General features: G+C 45.4%; 2 protein-coding genes across 6 annotated transcripts in view; one reads left to right on the forward strand and one right to left on the reverse strand.

Moving 5' to 3' along the window:
* The window catches only part of LOC109414942 (peripheral plasma membrane protein CASK), a 676,441-nt gene that overhangs the window by 469,916 nt on the left and 185,522 nt on the right, over positions 1–21,003 (forward strand). The gene's annotated exons all lie outside the window — the stretch shown is intronic.
* LOC109623068 (membrane-bound alkaline phosphatase-like) overlaps positions 1–21,003 on the reverse strand; it is a 61,079-nt gene that overhangs the window by 1,163 nt on the left and 38,913 nt on the right. For both annotated transcript variants that reach the window (XM_062846931.1, XM_062846929.1), the window contains exons 2-6: positions 16,984–17,321; positions 16,572–16,764; positions 15,950–16,122; positions 9,280–9,465; positions 8,879–9,050 (exon numbers count right to left, since the gene is read on the reverse strand). In XM_062846931.1, the coding sequence (XP_062702915.1) occupies positions 8,879–9,050; positions 9,280–9,465; positions 15,950–16,122; positions 16,572–16,764; positions 16,984–17,307 (1,048 nt within the window). In that variant the 5' untranslated portion in view covers positions 17,308–17,321. The remainder of the gene's footprint in view (positions 1–8,878; positions 9,051–9,279; positions 9,466–15,949; positions 16,123–16,571; positions 16,765–16,983; positions 17,322–21,003) is intronic.

Below are 21,003 nucleotides of genomic sequence, written 5' to 3' on the forward strand. Positions count from 1 at the left end.
AATGCGCCTAATCATTTATTTGCGTCTGAATCTATAAATCTTCACAACGGGCAATAGTTCCCCTATTTCCTTTTGTGGGGTTTTGAAATAAGCACAAGCTTTTTTAAGCTGATACTCACTTTCAGTGTAAAATTATGACATGAGTCCAAAAGTGCTAATTCCACGGAATCAGCAAAATATTCAGTCGCTTTCCATTGAATTATCTTCAATTCCATTTTCTTAGGGAAATCATAGCATTTGTGCTGGAAGTCTGGAACCCCTCATGTTTATGTTGACCAATTCTCGCTAAATGTTGAGCGATTCTCACAGGTAGTTGAAATTTTAATTGATCTATTACACATATGTCAGATTTTCATTTTTAGGTTTCATGGGAGTTTCAGAAGGGATTCAAAGGAGTTCCCGGGGGTCCCAGCGAGCTTCCAATGAGAGTTTCCGAGACTTATCAAGGTTTCTTAGGGAATTTCTGGAGGGCTCCAAAAGGCTTCTCTTTCGTTTGGAGGGATACCCCTGGAATCTCCAAGAACTACAATCTCCTGAGACCCATAAATCATCCGCAGAATTCCTTGAAAAACCCTGAATTATCTTGTTCTTCTTCATTATGGCTCTACGTCTCCACTCGCACTTGGCCTGCCTCGCTTCAACTTAGTGTTCTTTGAGCACTTCCGCAGTTATTAATTAAAGGGCTTTCTTTGTCTGCCATTGCATCATTTTGTATATTGTGAGGCAAGTACAATGATACACTATGTCCAGGAAGTCCGGAAAATTTTCCATACCAGAACGGGAATTGAACCCGCCGTCTCCAGATTGGCGATTCAAAGTCTTAACCACTAGGCTAATTGGAGACCCTTGATTACCTTGTAACGCATCTGAAACCCCAAGAAACGCCTTGAATTCGCTTGGAATACCTTTGAAACCGCTTTGAAACCCCTGGCATACCTCTAACATCACCTAGAATGCCCCTAAAACCCCACCCCTGAAATCTACTGTTACGCGCCTGAAATGCCCAGGACTTCAAGTGAAACCTCTTGGAAACCCTAAGAACGCATCTGAAACTCTTTTTATACTCCTGAAGTTCCTGGAGCACTGCTGATATCCCCTAGAACGCCCCAGAAACCTTCCGAAACCCCCTGGATCGTTCCCGAATGCACATGTAACACCTGGGAAAACTCTAAAACTCAGGACGCTTCTGAGACTCTCTCTTATATCCTATAAGTTACTTGAGCACAGCTTATGTCCTCCTATGAAATCCTTCGAGACCCCCTTGAACGTCCATGAAAGCACATGTAATGCACCCGAAACTACTGAAAACACCTCGATACCCCATGAAAACCACTGAAATTGCCTGTAATACCGCTGAAATCCTCGGTACGCTTTTGTAACCCCTTGTAACCTATTGGAACGCACCTGAAACACTCTGGAACGACTCTTGAACGCCTTGGGACACCGCTTATTTAAGTGCCTGGAATACTTCTGAAATCCTCTTGCCTTCAAAACCACCTGAAATGCCACTAAAATCATTTGTAACGCCCCTGATCATCATGAAACCCCACGAAAATCTCTTAAACGCCCTTAAAATCACCTGTAACGCCCCAAAAATGCCTTTAAACACTTAAAACCCCATTAAAACCCTGAAGCTCTCTGGAATACTCCTGAAGCATTTGAAATTGAAATATCGCTGAAATCCTCTAGAACGATTCTTAAAGACGTCCAAACCCCAGGAACACACCTGAAACAACTTGTAAAGCCTCTGAAAGATATGGTTGTCCTATTTTGGGCGTGATCTACCATATCTACAGGACAATGTCCGTCAAGGGCCCGGTGAGTAAAGATGTGTGTTCAAAATTATTGAACATATTTTTTTTCTCCGTTCGAATGTTGCCAACAAACATTGATTACGGTTTTATTCTAATTCTCATCATACCAAGCATCAACTAATCATAATCGAGCCTGATCTTCTTCTTCTTCTTCTTGGCGTAACGTCCTCATTGGGACAAAGCCTGCTTCTCAGCTTAGTGTTCTATGAGCACTTCCACAGTTATTAACTGAGAGCTTCCTCTGCCAATGATCATTTTGCATGCGTATATCGTGTGGCAGGCACGAAGATACTCTATGCCCAAGGAAGTCAAGGAAATTTCCTTTACGAAAAGATCCTGGACCGACCGGGAATCGAACCCGTCACCCTCAGCATGGTCATGCTGAATACCCGTGCGTTTACCGCCTCGGCTATATGGGCCTGATGAACAATTTGATACCAAGGTACTACATAGTCAGTAAGCAGGCTTTCATATCATGTAAAAACCACAAGTACTAGTACAACTAGTGTATCCTTAAAATAAAAATTATAGAGGGATTCACTTAACAGCGTAAACCTCTGATTAATTATTATCCCGATCAAACGTCACGATCACCAAGGCAATCTTGGATTATTTCATTCGCAATTTCATGAAATATTTCAATACATTGAAACCTCCATTTAGCTAGGATTCATTTAGGTTAAATCTATTTAGGTCTCTCCATTTAGGTAACGTTACCTTAATATAATTTCATTGTGTTCAGAGCAGTTGGACTACCTACTCAAGATTACAGATAAAGTTTTTTTTTTTTTTTTTTTTTCTTTATTAGAGAGACTTTCAGCCCTTGGCTGGTTCGTCTCTGCACAGATAAAGTTGGTTTACGGGAAAAAAGCAGAATTAAGAGTTAAGGGACGTTTACGGAGTGTTTAAGGGGTAAAAGTTTAAGAGTATCCGAGAACTCCCTGGAGTTTAGGCCATGTGATCTACAAGTGTAATCAGTGATCTTTTGGAGCGTTATGAATGAATGCTTACACACAACGCCTCATTTTGCTATGTGTTGTCAAGTGGTGCGTTCGTTGTTAGTTCGAGGATCTCCAAGAACTTCCTTGAGTATTGGTCATCGAATTTACGAGGGCTACTAGTTGTATCTAAGAGCATAAAGGATGAGGTTTATACTCACACAGCCCCAGGCACCTATGTTCTATCAAGTGGTGGGTTCTATGATAGCATATGGGTATCCGAAAACTCCCTGGAGTTAAAGCCATCTGATGTACAAGTGTAATCAGTGATTTATTTGAGAATAAATGAATGAGGAATATAAATGAAATTTATGTATGTATAGCCTCATGTAGCGATGTGCTATCAAGTAGTGAGATCATTGTCAGTTTGAGGATCTCCAAGAACTTCCATGAATATACATCGGATCTACTAACGTATTTGGTTTTCTCTAAGAGATTTACGCAATCGAGAAAAAGATAAATGGACTTCTATATTTCCTTGAAACCGCTCTGAAAGCCATTGAGATGCCTTGAAACGCTTTGAAATGCCTCTATAACCCCCATGACATCTTCATGAAATTTACCTGAGAGCCTCTGAAGCGCCCTAAAACCCTTGATTTCCTGAATCTCCTGAAACGCCCTAAAACGCCTTGAAACTCAGTGAAACGCCTTGAAACGCTTTGAAATGTTATGAAACGCCTCTAAAACCATTACAAAACCTCCGTATAATTTACCTGAGTGCCTCTGAAGCCCCCTAGAACCCCTGTGAAACCTCCTAAAATGCCTGGAAACGCTTTGAAACGCCTTGAAACGCTTCGAAATGCCTTGAAACGCTTCAAAACGCCTTGAAACGCTTTGAAACGCTTATGAAACCTACGAGAAATTCACCTGCGAGCCTCTGGAGCCCCCCAAAACCTCCTGGGTGCCATGAAACGCATTGAAACGCTTCAAAACGCCTCTTAAACCTGTATGAACCTCCGTGAAATTCACATGAGCCTGTGAAACCTCCTGATATGTCCTGAAACGCGTTTAAATGCCTTGAAACCTTTGAAATGCCTCTGAAACCACCATGAAACCTTCGTGAAATTCACCTGTGAGCCTCCCAAGCCCCCCTAAGGCTTCCCAAACCTCCTGAAATGCATTGAAATGCCCTGAAACACCTTGAAACGCTTTGAAATGCCTTAAAACCACTTTAAAATCTCCGTGAAATTCACCTGAAAGCCGCTGAAGCCCACTTATACCTCTGTGAAAGCTCCTGAAACGCATTGTAATACCTTGAAACGCCTCTGAAACCCTCATGAAATCTCCGTGAAATTCACCTGCGAGCCTTTGAAGCCCACCTGAAACGCATTAATACGCCATGAAACGCCTTGAAACGCTTTGATTGGAGTAGCAAATAACTCCAATCTCCAAAGTTTGAAATATTTCTGGTTATGAAAACTGATGACCATTCTCCTTCACATCTTCTCTTGAATGTTAATTTGTTTTTTTTTTGTGAAACTCTTGAAGAAATTTGTCGCCGGAGTTTCTGTTTCTGATGGTATCTTCTCCGGGATTCATACAAATTAAGGAGAAATCACTAAAGGAATTCCATGAGAAAATCCCGAAGGAATTCCAGGAGTAATCCCCGACTAAATATCAGGAGGAATTCCCGAATGAATTTTAGAAGAAGTCCGCGAAAGAAGTCGAGAAAGAATCTCCGAAGAAATTACAGGAGATATCTCTGAAGAAATCCCAGAGGTCACCTCCGAATACCAGGAGAAATTCACAAAGGAATTCTAGAAGAAATCACCGTAGAAAATCAATAAATAAATCTCGATGGAATTCCAGGAGGAGTGATTCCATGCGGATTATTTGAAAGAATGAAAGGAAGAATCTCCGAAGGAATTCCAGGAGGAACCCACAAAAAAAATACCAGGAGGATTTGATGAAGGAAGTCCAGGAGGAATCCCCAAAGAAATTTCAGATTTTTTTTTAAGAAATTCGAGATGAAATCCTCAAAGTATTTCTAGGATTAGCCATCAAAAATATCCACGAGGAATTATCGTAGGAATTCCATAAGAAACCCCTGAAATATTTCTAGGAAGAGGTCCCGCAGGATCCAAGAGGAAACCCCGAAAGGACTCCAGGAGAAATCTCCGAAAAAAATCGATGGAATTTAAGGAGGAATATTCTAATTAATTCCAGGAGGAATCTCATTAGGAATTCCAGGAGGAATCCCCGTAGGAAGTCCAGGAGTTATCCCTGAAGGAGGTTCAGCAGGAATATCCGACGATATTCCTGGAAGAATTCCTGAAGCAATTCCCGGAGAAATCCTCGATAAAAAGAAAGGAGAAATCCCTGCAAGAATCCCAATGAAAACCCCTGAAGGAATTCTGGGAGGAATCTTCGAAGGATTTCCAAGAGGAATTCCCACAGGAAGTCTAGGAAAAATCTCCAAAGGAATTTCTAGAAGAACCCCTGAAGGAATTCTAGGAGAAATCACTGAAGTAATTCCAGAAAGAAATCCCAAAGGAAAATACAGGAAAAATCTCCGAAGGAATTCTAAAAGAAATCGTCAAAGAAATTCCAGGAGGAAATTTCATAAGATATCCACGTTAGAATATCAGGAGAAAGCCCCGAAAGAATTTCAGGAGTAATCCATGAAGGATGTCTAGGAGGAATACCCGAAGGAATTTCAAAAGGAATCCCCAAAGGAATTCCAGAAGACAATGCAGTATGAATTCTTGGAGGAATCCCCGAAGAAAATACAAGAGGAATCCCTAAATGAAGTGCAGGAGAAATCCTTGGAGGTATTCCAGGAGGAATCTTCGAAAGAATTCCAAAAGAAACCACCAAAGAAATTCGACGGAATATTAGAAGGAATCCCCAAAAGATTTTCAGCAGGAATCCTCGAAGGAAGTCTAGGTGGAAACCCCGAAATAAAATCTAGGAAGAATCTCCGGATGAGCTCCAGGAGGAATTCCTGAAAGAATTCCAGGAAAAAGCCAGGAGGAATCCTCGGAGCAAGTCTAGGGGAACCCCTGAAGGAAGTCTAGGAGGAATCCCCGAAGAAATTACAGAAGAAATCCCTGCAGGGATTCCAGGGGAATGCTCGAAAGAATTTCGGTAGGAATATCCACAGGATTTTCAGGCGGAATCCTCGAACGATTTCCAGAGGATGTTTCCGGGTAGGGGGAAGGATTTGCAAAAGGTATTCTCTAAAGAATTCCAGAAGGAAATGCTTGAGGAATTCTTGTAGAAACTCCATGAAAGATCTCTCAAAAATATCCTTGAGATATGCCTGATTATAATCCTAAGGGAATTATTGAAGGAACTCCTACAAGATTCCCTGAAGGAACTCCTGTACTGCCGTGAATCGCATATCTGTCCCATTTGCATAGGAAATCCAGCAAAGATGGGACTGATATGCGATTCACGGCAGTGTAGGAAGTATTGAATGAGCTTCTGGAGAAATCTCTGATGTAACTCCTGAAAGCACAACAAGTCTCTAACAGTCCCCTAAGGATATCCTAAAGAAACCATGGAAGGAACTCTTGTATAGGAATCGCTGAATAAACTACTGGGGTAATTCCTGAGTTCTCCTGGTGGTATCGTTGGATCTTCATATAAGATTTTCTGAAGGAACTTCTGTAGGAATTCCTGAAAAAAATCCGCAGGAATATCTAAAGAAACATCTGCAAGAATCCCTGAAATTCCTGGAAGAATCTCTGACGGAACTCCTAGAAGGAACTGCTGTAGGAATTTCTAATGGTACTTCAGAAGGAATCCCTGCAGGAACTCCTAGACTTATTAAGACCTCCTGCAGGAATTCCTGAAGAAATTTCTCACGGGATTTATATATTTATTTATTTATTTATTCAATACCAATCTTCATCTGGCGAAGGGTATTATCGGCTGGTTTGTTCTCTTCGTCATGTGGGGTTTTTGTGAGCCGAATTGCCTGAAATTTGGACATGGGCATATAACTCAGCTTGGTTGGGAAGGATTTGAGGCCAACTCTGAGACCAACAGGTTTTAAAAAACCCCCAATGACGAAGAGAACAAAACTGCCGAGAATACGTTAGTTCCTCTACATAGATAAAAGCAAATTACAAAACAAAAGAGGAAAAAACAACAATCATCAAAATTAAAACTAAACAGGTGGCATTTATGAATCCTCCTGAAAGAATATTTAAGGGGACTTCTGGAAGGATACCTGAACGAACTCACGTTGAAATAGCTTAAGGAACTTCTGAAGGAAATCCTAATGAATACATAGAGGCATCCCTGAATCCTCCTAGAGCTATTAGGGGGACCCCTGAGCGAACTCCTGGAGAGATCACCGAAGGAACTTCCGGAGCAATCCTTGAAGAACTCCTGAAAGAATCTCTGCATTTTTTTTTGAGGCATCCCGAAGTAATTCCAAGAGGAATCCTCGAAGGAATTTCAGGAGGGATTCTTGAACAAATTCCAGGGATTTCTGATGGATCCTCTGAAGAAATCGCTGAGGAAACTTCTGGACTAGATCCTGGAGAAACTCCTGAAGGAACTTCTGAAGGAATCAATGAAGGAACTCTCAGGCTAATCTCTGAAGGACCTCCTATGACAATTCCTGAGGGACCTCCTGGATGAATCTCTGATGTATCTCTAGTAGGCATCCCTGAATTCTCCTGAAATATTTTTTGAAAGTACTCCTGTCGAGATCTTCCTGAGAGATGTTCTGAAAAAAAAAATCATTCTGGAGGAATTCGAGGTGGATCTCCAGGAGGCATCACTGAATCATTGTTCCACTGAACACTTCTGGAAGATTCTCTGAAGAAACTTCTGGAGAGATAAGAATGTGTGTTTTAAGAGTTGAGAAATCCATTATTGTAATCAAACTCATAGTGATCATAAGATTTTTTTTTATCTTAACTTTATTTATATAAACTTAATTTTGTTCGTGCGGCATGACAAACAGCGGCGTATGACGCGCTGCCGATACCTCGGTCGGCATCGGCGTGGGACAAAAACTGTCGGCGGCGGCGTGGCGTGGCGGCGTGGCGCGGCGGCGCACAGGTCTAGTCCCAAATAGGTTTGTTTATGATTCTCCGGATCAATGTGGTCTCAGCAGCATCTGTATCTAGAGTTTGTATTTTGGTGAGTCTGTGTTTGAGATTTGTTTATAAGATTCCCTATCAACTTCTGAGACTTGTATTATGTCAATCTGCCTCTGCAGTATTGCTTCTAAGTTTTGTGTATTTAGGAGATAAGAAAATCAACGCTTTTCTTTGACTGAAAGCCAAAATCCCCAGAGAAAGAAGTCAATTTCACAGTCGAACATCTCCATGTGTATTCAAAGTCTCTAACTCTAAGGTTGTCAGCCTCAGTTTATGAACTCTTTGTCTCTGGCATGTCTGCCTGAGTACCTGAAATCTATGTCTCTCGAGTGTCAGCCTCTGAATCTGAAGTGTCTATCCCTGAAATCTCTGTTACTGATACCTTTGTCTCTGCAGCCTTTGCCCATCTTCAGAAAAGAGCTTTAAAAAGAGCTCCCATTTTCATCCTATCGAAAACATAACTAATAATCGGTACATGTTCTGTTTTTCTATTTTTGGATATTTATGTTAGGAGTGAGCATGAATGATAAAAAAAAGATCAGATAGACTCGGACTTTATATTTTAAGATGATTTCACTGTATGATTCACTGGAACTTTATAAAAACCTAATATTAGTTTCAGATGGAAGTTTTGTTTCTTACGTTTTTTTTTCTGTCGTATGAATCATATTATGTTTCTGGAATTTAATAGGATATAAAACCTGTTTATCTCTGAAGATCTATATGGCCGTATTTCTACAAAAATGATGAACCCTAAGAAAAGTGGTATCAATACCGAATTCATCCTCAGATTTGAAGTAACATACAGTTAAGTGTTGAATCCTCATCCGGTTGATCACCACTGATTGAGAACCACATCCATGCCCAGACCCTAGAATGGCCAAAGCGGCCATTCAATTCATGATGGAATATTATCTCGATAGCACTTTCGAATCGCCGCCGTGTCCTGCCCCCTATGGAACCTGCTGGCCCTCATCCAGCCCCAATCATCCCAAAAGTCACGTACCTTCCACAAAGAGAAAATAGCCTCGATGGTGGCTGCCCCGCTCCAGTACATCCAACGCTTTGCTGACCATCTCCTCCAGAGTTGGTTTCACCTTGTCGGCATCGTCCAAGTGATAGGGAAGATGATTTGCATCGAACAGCCCCAGCAAGTACTCGGTGTCTTCTGCGTCGACCTAAATGAAGCATGTAGAGAGCACAGAACAGAAAGGAAACCAGCCGAAAACAACATCGAATTATTATGAATAACAATGACCACGAGGACGATGGTGTTCCATGCTCGGCTCAGCAGCTCGAGCACCGGGCATAGGTCAGCAGAAAAAGCTAGAGCATTTCTCTTTGTGGATTATATCTAGGGTTTTAGCACTTTGAGCTGTTTTTCCTTTTCTATGTACGCTAAATTACCTTCAATAATTGATCACGATTCTGCACGTAGGCGGCTCCGCCGCCGCCTTTCCGATGTTGGGCGGACCGTTTTTGGTGGAGCCAGTGCTTGATTAGATCGTGGCCATCGGTGCGCCGTCCAGGAGTTCCTTCGGAGTCGGTGCTGGTGTTGGGCAAGAACTCACGTCGGCCACCTCCCATTATGACCTGGGTGGGGTGGAGAAGAAATGAACGGTCAGAAATATCATATAACCTTGGAAAAAGTGATATCATATATGAGAGAGAATTGCATACGAGCTACGCTTGAAAGGATTCTCTTATTTATGTCGGTAGGAACTTTTGCAAGAATAAATTGACGATGGTATCGCTAGAATTTTTGTACATTTGATTATGCAGAATAGAATAGGTGATTTGTAGATTTGATGCCCAACGACTTCAAGAAGATTTTGGAAAATAGTGATACAGATTTTTCAAAAAAATCATCTGGCATCCCTGGTGTTGAGTCTTCCAGGAATTTTCCAGGAATCCCTCTAGGGACTCTTCCAGGGATTCTTCTGGGGAGATTTTCAGGAATCCCTCTGGAGAGTCCTCCAGGAATCCCTCTGAGAAATCCTCCAGGAATCCCTCTGCGAATTCCTCCAGGAATCCCTCTGGGAGTTCCTCCAGGAATCCCTCTGGGAGTTCCTCCAGGAATCCCTCTGGGAGTTCCTCCAGGAATCCCTCTGGGAGTTCCTCCAGGAATCCCTCTGGGAGTTCCTCCAGGAATCCCTCTGGGAGTTCCTCCAGGAATCCCTCTGGGAGTTCTCCAGGAATCCCTCTGGGAGTTCCTCCAGGAATCCCTCTGGGAGTTCCTCCAGGAATCCCTCTGGGAGTTCCTCCAGGAATCCCTCTGGGAGTTCCTCCAGGAATCCCTCTGGGAGTTCCTCCAGGAATCCATCTGGGAGTTCCCCCAGGAATCCCTCTGGGAGTTCCTCCAGGAATCCCTCTGGGAGTTCCTCCAGGAATCCCTCTGGGAGTTCCTCCAGGAATCCCTCTGGGAGTTCCTCCAGGAATCCCTCTGGGAGTTCCTCCAGGAATCCCTCTGGGAGTTCCTCCAGGAATCCCTCTGGGAGTTCCTCCAGGAATCCCTCTGGGAGTTCCTCCAGGAATCCCTCTGGGAGTTCCTCCAGGAATCCCTCTGGGAGTTCCTCCAGGAATCCCTCTGGGAGTTCCTCCAGGAATCCCTCTGGGAGTTCCTCCAGGAATCCCTCTGGGAGTTCCTCCAGGAATCCCTCTGGGAGTTCCTCCAGGAATCCCTCTGGGAGTTCCTCCAGGAATCCCTCTGGGAGTTCCTCCAGGAATCCCTCTGGGAGTTCCTCCAGGAATCCCTCTGGGAGTTCCTCCAGGAATCCCTCTGGGAGTTCCTCCAGGAATCCCTCTGGGAGTTCCTCCAGGAATCCCTCTGGGAGTTCCTCCAGGAATCCCTCTGGGAGTTCCTCCAGGAATCCCTCTGGGAGTTCCTCCAGGAATCCCTCTGGGAGTTCCTCCAGGAATCCCTCTGGGAGTTCCTCCAGGAATCCCTCTGGGAGTTCCTCCAGGAATCCCTCTGGGAGTTCCTCCAGGAATCCCTCTGGGAGTTCCTCCAGGAATCCCTCTGGGAGTTCCTCCAGGAATCCCTCTGGGAGTTCCTCCAGGAATCCCTCTGGGAGTTCCTCCAGGAATCCCTCTGGGAGTTCCTCCAGGAATCCCTCTGGGAGTTCCTCCAGGAATCCCTCTGGGAGTTCCTCCAGGAATCCCTCTGGGAGTTCCTCCAGGAATCCCTCTGGGAGTTCCTCCAGGAATCCCTCTGGGAGTTCCTCCAGGAATCCCTCTGAGAGTTCCTCCAGGAATCCCTCTGGGAGTTCCTCCAGGAATCCCTCTGGGAGATCCTCCAGGAATCCCTCTGGGAATTCCTCCCCGAATCCCTCTGGGAATTCCTCCCGGAATCCCTCTGGGAATTCCTCCCGGAATCCCTCTGGGAATCTCTCCCGGAATCCCTCTGGGAATCTCTCCCGGAATCCCTCTGGGAATTCCTCCCGGAATCCCTCTGGGAATTGCTCCCGGAATCCCTCTGGGAATTCCTCCCGGAATCCCTCTGGGAATGGCTCCCGGAATCTCTCTGGGAATGGCTCCCGGAATCCCTCTGGGGATTCCTCCCGGAATCCCTCTGGGAATTCCGCCCGGAATCCCTCTGGGAATTCCTCCCGGAATCCCCCCAGGAACTCCTCTGGAAATCCCTCCAGGAATCCCTCTGGGAATTCCTTCAGGAATCCCTCCGGGAATTCCTCTAGTAATCCCTCTGGGAATTTCTCCAGGAATCCCTCCGGGAATTTCTCCAGGAATCCCTCCAGGAATCCCTCTGGAAATTCCTCCAGGAATCCCTCTGAGAATTCCTCCCGGAATCCCTCTGGGAATTCCTCCCGGAATCCCCCCAGGAACTCCTCTGAAAATCCCTCCAGGAATCCCTCTGGGAATTCCTCCAGGAATCCCTCCGGGAATTCCTCTAGTAATCCCTCTGGGAAATTCTCCAGGAATCCCTCCGGGAATTTCTCCAGGAATCCCTCCAGGAATCCCTCTGGGAATTCCTCCAGGAATCCCTCTGGGAATTCCTCCAGGAATCCCTCTGGGAATTCCTCCAGGAATCCCTCTGGGAATTCCTCCAGGAATCCCTCTGGGAATTCCTCCAGGAATCCCTCTGGGAATTCCTCCTGGAATCCCTCTGGGAATTCCTCCAGGAATCCCTCTGGGAATTCCTCCAGGAATCCCTCTGGGAATTCCTCCAGGAATCCCTCTGGGAATTCCTCCAGGAATCCCTCTGGGAATTCCTCCAGGAATCCCTCTGGGAATTCCTCCAGGAATCCCTCTGGGAATTCCTCCAGGAATCCCTCTGGGAATTCTTCCAGGAATCCCTCTGGGAATTCCTCCAGGAATCCCTCTGGAAATTCCTCCAGGAATCCCTCTGGGAATTCCTCCAGGAATCCCTCTAGGAATTCCTCCAGGAATCCCTCTGGGAATTCCTCCAGAAATCCCTCTGGGAATTCCTCCCGGAATCCCTCTGGGAATTCCTCCTGGAATCCCTCTGGAAATCCCTCCCGGAATCCCTCTGGGAATTGCTCCCGGAATTCCTCCGGGAATTCCTCCCGGAATCCCTCCGGGAATTCCTCCCGGAATCCCCCCGGGAATTCCTCCCGGAATCCCCCCAGGAACTCCTCTGGAAATCCCTCCAGGAATCCCTCTGGGAATTCCTCCCGGAATCCCTCTGGGAATTCCTCCCGGAATCCCCCCAGGAACTCCTCTGGAAATCCCTCCAGGAATCCCTCTGGGAATTCCTCCCGGAATCCCTCTGGGAATTCCTCCCGGAATCCCTCTGGGAATTCCTCCCGGAATCCCTCTGGGAATTCCTCCCGGAATCCCTCTGGGAATTCCTCCCGGAATCCCTCTGGGAATTCCTCCCGGAATCCCTCCAGGAACTCCTCTGGAAATCCCTCCAGGAATCCCTCCGGGAATTTCTCCAGGAATTCCTCCAGGAATCCCTCTGGGAATTCCTCCAGGAATCCCTCTGGGAATTCCTCCAGGAATCCCTCTGGGAATTCCTCCATGAATCTCTCTGGGAATTCCACCAGGAATCCCTCTGGGAATTCCTCCAGGAATCCCTCTGGGAATTCCTCCAGGAATCCCTCTGGGAATTCCTCCCGGAATCCCTCTGGGAATTCCTCCAGGAATCCCTCTGGGAATTCCTCCAGGAATCCCTCTGGGAATTCCTCCAGGAATCCCTCTGGGAATTCCTCCAGGAATCCCTCTGGGAATTCCTCCAGGAATCCCTCTGGGAATTCCTCCAGGAATCCCTCTGGGAATTCCTCCAGGAATCCCTCTGGGAATTCCTCCAGGAATCCCTCTGGGAATTCCTCCAGGAATCCCTCTGGGAATTCCTCCAGGAATCCCTCTGGGAATTCCTCCAGGAATCCCTCTGGGAATTCCTCCAGGAATCCCTCTGGGAATTCCTCCAGGAATCCCTCTGGGAATTCCTCCAGGAATCCCTCTGGGAATTCCTCCAGGAATCCCTCTGGGAATTCCTCCAGGAATCCCTCTGGGAATTCCTCCAGGAATCCCTCTGGGAATTCCTCCAGGAATCCCTCTGGGAATTCCTCCAGGAATCCCTCTGGAAATTCCTCCAGGAATCCCTCTGGGAATTCCTCCAGGAATCCCTCTGGGAATTCCTCCAGGAATCCCTCTGGGAATTCCTCCAGGAATCCCTCTGGGAATTCCTCCAGGAATCCCTCTGGGAATTCCTCCAGGAATCCCTCTGGGAATTCCTCCAGGAATCCCTCTGGGAATTCCTCCAGGAATCCCTCTGGGAATTCCTCCAGGAATCCCTCTGGGAATTCTTCCAGGAATCCCTCTGGAAATTCCTCCAGGAATCCCTCTGGAAATTCCTCCAGGAATCCCTCTGGGAATTCCTCCAGGAATCCCTCTGGGAATTCCTCCAGGAATCCCTCTGGGAATTCCTCCCGGAGTCCCTCTGGGAATTCCTCCTGGAATCCCTCTGGAAATCCCTCCCGGAATCCCTCTGGGAATTGCTCCCGGAATTCCTCCGGGAATTCCTCCCGGAATCCCTCCGGGAATTCCTCCCGGAATCCCTCCGGGAATTCCTCCCGGAATCCCTCCGGGAATTCCTCCCGGAATCCCTCCGGGAATTCCTCCCGGAATCCCTCCGGGAATTCCTCCCGGAATCCCCCCAGGAACTCCTCTGGAAATCCCTCCAGGAATCCCTCTGGGAATTCCTCCCGGAATCCCTCTGGGAATTCCTCCCGGAATCCCTCTGGGAATTCCTCCCGGAATCCCTCTGGGAATTCCTCCCGGAATCCCTCTGGGAATTCCTCCCGGAATCCCTCTGGGAATTCCTCCCGGAATCCCTCCAGGAACTCCTCTGGAAATCCCTCCAGGAATCCCTCCAGGAACTCCTCTGGAAATCCCTCCAGGAATCCCTCTGGGAATTCCTCCAGGAATCCCTCTGGGAATTCCTCCAGGAATCCCTCTGGGAATTCCTCCCGGAATCCCTCTGGGAATTCCTCCCGGAATCCCTCTGGGAATTCCTCCCGGAATCCCTCTGGGAATTCCTCCCGGAATCCCTCTGGGAATTCCTCCCGGAATCCCTCTGGGAATTCCTCCCGGAATCCCTCTGGGAATTCCTCCCGGAATCCCTCTGGGAATTCCTCCCGGAATCCCTCTGGGAATTCCTCCCGGAATCCCTCTGGGAATTCCTCCTTCGAAAGTCCCTCTGGGAATTCCTCCTGGAATCCCTCTGGAAATCCCTCCCGGAATCCCTCTGGGAATTGCTCCCGGAATTCCTCCGGGAATTCCTCCCGGAATCCCTCCGGGAATTCCTCCCGGAATCCCTCCGGGAATTCCTCCCGGAATCCCTCCGGGAATTCCTCCCGGAATCCCTCCGGGAATTCCTCCCGGAATCCCTCCGGGAATTCCTCCCGGAATCCCTCTGGGAGTTCCTCCCGGAATCCCTCTGGGAATTCCTCCCGGAATCCCTCTGGGAATTCCTCCCGGAATCCCTCCAGGAACTCCTCTGGAAATCCCTCCAGGAATCCCTCCAGGAACTCCTCTGGAAATCCCTCCAGGAATCCCTCTGGGAATTCCTCCAGGAATCCCTCTGGGAATTCCTCCAGGAATCCCTTTGGGAATTCCTCCAGGAATCCCTTTGGGAATTCCTCCAGGAATCCCTCTGGGAATTCCTCCAGGAATCCCTCTGGGAATTCCTCCAGGAATCCCTCTGGGAAGTCCTCCAGGAATCCCTCTGGGGGATTTCCTCCAGGAATCCCTCTGGGGGATTTCCTCCAGGAATCCCCCTGGGGGATTTCTTCCAGGAATCCCTGTGGGAATTCCTCTAGGAATCCCTGTGGGAATTCCTCCAGGAATCCCTGTGGGAATTCCTCCAGGAATCCCTCTGAGAATTCCTCCAGAATTACCTGTGGGAATTCCTCCAGGAATCCCTCTGAGAATTCCTCCAGAAATCCCTGTGGGAATTCCTCCAGGAATCTCTGTGGGAATTCCTCCAGGAATCCCTCTGGGAATTCCTCCAGGAATCCCTCTGGTAATTCCTCCAGGAATCCCTTCGGTAATTCCTCCAGGAATCCCTCTGGGAATTCCTCCAAGAGTCACTCTGGGAATTGCTCCAGGAATCCCTCTGGGAAGTCCTCTAAGAATCCCTGTGGGGAGTCTTCCAGGAATCCATCTGGGGAGTCCCCCAGGAAACCCTCTGGGAAACCTCCAGAAGTTCCTCTTGAAAGTCTTGCAGGAATCTCTCCGAGATGTCTCCCAAGATATGCTCTGGGTTTCTCTAAGAACACCTCTGGTGCTTGTTCTAATGATCAACATATTTTTTGTTGACATAGTGTGTTGAATGAGAAAAGATAATAAACCATTAGCAAAAAATCTTATTCTAGTGGGATTCGAACCCTCAACTTCGTATTCGCTAGTCTGGTCCTCTAATCCACTAAGCCACAAAACAGACCGCGATTGTTATTGTGAAAATGAGAATGCCAAGCTCAATGTTAAACTTGCAAGGTTGATCAGAATAACTCAACAGTGAACACACATTCTTGAATCCCCATTTTTATTCTCCTTTACTGTTGATTAGGCCAACGTCCCAGCCAGCACTTACCCTCAGATGGCGTCCGACGTCACCGTGCACCAGCTGGGTGGCAATGTCCGGGCAAACGGCGGGATCGAACCCGTCCTGCCGCACGTTCGCATCGCTCTCCCAGTTGCGGTTGGCCGTGTTTGCGTACACACCGGCCGGCGAGGCGTTCGTTACCTGGGTGTTGGTGACGAAACCTGTTTTTTGTTTCGTTGTTTTGCCGCGTTTGAAGAAAGAAAGAATGAAGGGAGTAACAACAAAGTGAGTCAATAAATTTGCATAGCTAGTTGGGTTTCGAGGGAATTAGACAAGTCGGACACAGTTCAAGGCGGAAGATGAGCAATGATCGTTGATGGACGACTATGGGTATAGTGATGCCAGACCGTGGAATATAATACTTCTGTACACCATGATGAGTCACCCTAAGCATAGTTTTGCTGATCCTCAACCACTTCTAAAGATTTATTGGGAAAAAAAATCTGGCATCACTGGATGCTCGAGCAAAAAAACGTTAACACGTAAACACAGAATTGAATTGGATTCGGTCTGATGAATGATTGACGGAGTTCGTTTTGGATAAGAAACGGCTTGATTTTGCCTTCTGCTCCGGTCCGACTATACATATGGATGTAGGTGTGGTACATACCGGTTGCCATGCCATAGTCCTGTGCCCACTTGGCAATCGACTGGACGTGAAAATCGGTGTTGTTCTGAGCGAAGCAATCCCCCAGGGTGGCTGCTGCCGATAATCCGATGGTTCCGTAGTTGGCTTTCACTCCCGCCAGATATGCAGTGGCCGTGCAGGCCGAGTCCGCAACCTGCACATTGGCACAGTACGTCTGGTGGGATTCGGTTCGATGAGGATGAGTCGGTGCAAACACGAGCGAAAAAAAAAATACAGAATCAAGCACACAAATCCGATTACGACGACATCTTACTGTGTGTGACTGCAGAACACAGCTCTCTAGTCAGTCAGTGGTGCAGTGAACCCAACATCAACTTATTGAATATTTCAGTAACCACACGAACCAAACCAGACTCCGAACGCACTCACTCACCTTGGACAGTCCGACGTAGGGAAATTTCTCGAACGACAGCTCGGTGCTCTCGTCCTCCAGGAAGACCCGGGTGGCGGCCAGCGTCGGGATCGAGAGCCCGTCGCCCAGGAACAGGATGACATTCTTGGCCACGTTGGTGTTGAGTTGATTTTTGTCCAACTGCCGGGCCAGCGTGGACTGAGCGACGTTGTTCCAGTAGCCCTGGTGCCGTTCGATGTCAGCCGGTTGAAAGCGAAGCTTGGGCATCTTCCCCGAGGAACGCTTCTGCCTTGCCGTCGTCGTTGAAGGGTTTCCGTCTCGGAATAGAAATGACTGTGGATGCATTCGCTGGTCGGAATCTGGAGAGAAAGAAAGGTGGGAAGAGTTGGAAATTGAAACTCTCGATGCCATTGGCTTCTGGATGGGGACACAGTCTGGGATCAAAGAATACGGATGATAATTTATGATAACTTCTGAAATCTGTAACATTTTTGAAAAACGCTTCAAAAAATCTCGTTTTTTTTTCTAGATTTTTCTTAAAAATTTCCTTCACAGATTCGCAAAAAAAAAACCTTCAGAAATTTCTCCAAAATTATTTCTTAGGAATTTGTATAGGAATATCTTAAGAAATGTCTAACGAGATTTAGAACCTGCAATGCTTCAACACAAGTATTTTTCTCAAATCCACCAGTATGTTTATAAGAGTTTTCCTTAATAAATTATTTACGCCAAGGATTTCCTAGGAAACTTTTCCAGATATTTCTCTAGGAATTTCTTTGTTGGAAATCGCTCCTGGGATTCTATCAGAGTTTTCACTGGGTTACCTTCAGATGTTCCTCCAGAAAGGCCTTCAGGAATTCTTTCAATAGTGCTTCAAGAGATTTCTAAATGAATTTGACCGGAGATTTAATCAGAAATTCCTTCAGATAGGGTAATTCATAAATTGTTGAACGGATAGTACGGAGATTTTTGTTTTCATGTGTTTTTAGTACACTATTCTACTTTAGTTGAAAAATAGCCAGGGATCGTCTAGATATTATACTTCTCTTAAACTTCTCATGGAATTTACATTCCCTTAGATTCCATTTTGTAAGACAACATTTGAAGTCTGTCCCCAAATGTTGAACGCTTCCTTGGGCCAGCTAATTGATGGAGAAGGTTCAACCTCTGTACGTAATTGATGACGTGTAACCCAACATGAACCTATCATTGACCGGTTTTTATATTGGCCACCAAGCCCAACATAGATCCAACAATTATCCGATGTTTGTCCGACAGTGGTCCAACGTTCGATAAAATTTGACCCGATTTTGGCCCGACATCCAATAATTCTGGCGATTTCTTTTCGAGTTTTTTGCGCTTTGTGCCCAGCTAGTCATTAAAGTGTAAATTCATTCAAATGACAAGGAATCAATTCTCATTCAAAGAGAGCTGTGGTTGACTGATAACGTTTTAAATATAACATGACTAGAAGCAAAAATGACTGAGGAAAGAACGCATTTGAAAGCCCATGAAACACTCCTGGAAATCCATGGGACCCCATCAACCCCCTGGAACACCCATGGAACGCCCTTTGAACCTTTTGGAAACCTTTAGACCGCTCCTCAACCCCCTGGAACGCCCTGAAATACTCTTGGGAGCTCTTTAATACCATGAATCTCTTTGGAACACCCCAGGAACGCCCTTCCTTGAAACCCCATGAAAACGTCTGAAACCTTCCTGAAGCCCTCTGGAACACCCCTGGAACATCCCTGGAAGGCCCCTGAAACCCCTTGAAATTGCACGATTAGGAAAAAGCTGGCAGGCATGATAACAGGTTAGGTTATGCCATTGTTCAACAATTGGATCATAGATGCGTGAAAATGTGATAAAAAGATTTATTTTTAAATGTAATAACATAAAAATGTGATGTTAAACAATGTTCAACCATTAAGGACATCCATTCGGTTCTTGTAAATGTGACTTTGGTATTTCAGGTCGATTTGCCAGCAAACCTTATTTCGTAACAGCAATATCTTAAAATTAATCTTAAGAATTGTGCAGTTTTCGTGTTATCAGCGATACAAAATTTTGACGGCAGATATGCGTAATTTTGTAACTTATTTGATGCAATGTATGCGCATTTGCATTATACATTTACATTGAGCGAGAATTACTTAAGCTAGATTTATAATAAAATTTTCATAAACCGTTCATCATTTGGATAGTGTTCAAAAATGGGTGAATCACCCTACTCTTTCAACAATTAGTCCACGGCTTATGACATTTTTTTTTTTAAATCCCTTCAAAAATGTCTCCAGAGTCTTTCTCTGTGTCTTAAGGATTTCTTCAGGGAGTTCAGCAAGGTCTTTCCCAATAGATCATCGGTTGACTTTTTCAGAAATTCATCTATGAATTCACTTAGAAATCTTTCAGGGATACAGAAATTCCTACACGATTCATTTCTAAATTGCCGCTGTGGATCCATTAGATATATCTCCTGGGATTTCTTTAATACTTCCTGAAACCTGGCGATACTTATGGAGAGTCCTAGAAGAAATTCTTGAAGAAAAATTTACCCACAATTGTTGTACACTCCATGCTTTTCTTATGAGATGTGCAACAATATGTGTGTTATTGTCGAGGAATCAAGTCTTTCCATATTTCTGCTGTGTATACTTAACTATAAAAATAATAATACTTTTATAACTGCTTTATTTGAATGTATATGTTTGATAGCATTGCTTTTAATCTGCTTTGAAATTTTGACATGGCTTAGTTCAATTTTACAAAGTTTTTTTTAATTGCCTAAAAAATTTCTGAAGTTTTGAAAATAAACTTTTTTTTGTCTTTATTTTTGAGATTTTCAGCCCTAGGCTGGTTCATCTCATAAAAATAAACTATCAGCTGTTAAAAATAATGCAATGCACAATTGAAATAACTTGTAGTTTAACCTTCACATACCCGACCCCCAACATCTCATTTTCAAAATGCTGGCATTTCGTCAATTTTCATCCGATTTTTTTGAAGTCGTCCTCAATCGATCATAAATTGGTAAAAGTTTATTACACTTAAATGGCCATGTAATATCCCGCACCATTCCGGAGATATTCCAGATTGTACTGGGGTCAGAGGGTGGGGGAGGTGTCTGTTTTGCCAAATGGCTAAAAGTAATTATTTCGTGTGTTATTGCGTTTGAGAGGCCCCCGCGGAACCTGTTTCAGGTGCTCCGGAGCGGGCATATCAGTTGCTACATACTTCAGTCATTTTTCTCTGCCCCATTCTCTCGAAATCATTAAGTTTGATACGTCGCACGGCATGTTTTGGTTGCAATCCAGAAATGTTCCCTATTTCACCCCCGTGGAACCTATGCTAGATGTTCCGGGGTGGCCATATTAGTTGATACAGACTTCAGGGTATCGTTTCTGACTCAGTCATTCGAAATCATGAATCTCCGGAATGGTTCCGGATATTGCATGGCCACTTGGATGTAATAAACTTGCACCAATTTATGATCGATTGAAGGCGACTTCAAAAAAATCGGATGAAAATGGTCGAAATGCCAGCATTTTGAAAATGAGATGTTGGGGGTCGGGTATGTGAAGGTGAAACATAGTCTTCTATCCAGATGAAGTTATGGAAAAAAAGAATGCCAGAAGAAAACTGTTCTTGTATAAGGGAAAACGTGGGGGAACAATTCTCCCCAAGAATCAAGTCTTATCAGTCTCTGCTGTTATGTAGCAAACAAATACTCCACGAAAACAAAAAAAAAACTGGAATGAGTAGCATATGTTTTAACATATGAAAAAATATGGTTTGAACATGGTGAAATCGAGAATCTTCAGGAATTCCTCTAGGAATCTTCCCTGGAATTTCTTCAGGAGTTTCTCAAGGCCTTTTACAATAGATTCATCTTGAGACTGGCGAATGGGTTTTCTCAGAAATTCTTTTCGAAGTTCCTTCTGGAATTCCTTAAGAGATTCTATGGGAAATTCCTTCACGGAATGATATCAGTTCATGCTTCTATGCCTTCGTGTATTTCTTCAAATATTTCTTAATACA

This window comes from Aedes albopictus, chromosome 1, assembly GCF_035046485.1.
Source record: "Aedes albopictus strain Foshan chromosome 1, AalbF5, whole genome shotgun sequence".
Taxonomy (NCBI): domain Eukaryota; kingdom Metazoa; phylum Arthropoda; class Insecta; order Diptera; family Culicidae; genus Aedes; species Aedes albopictus.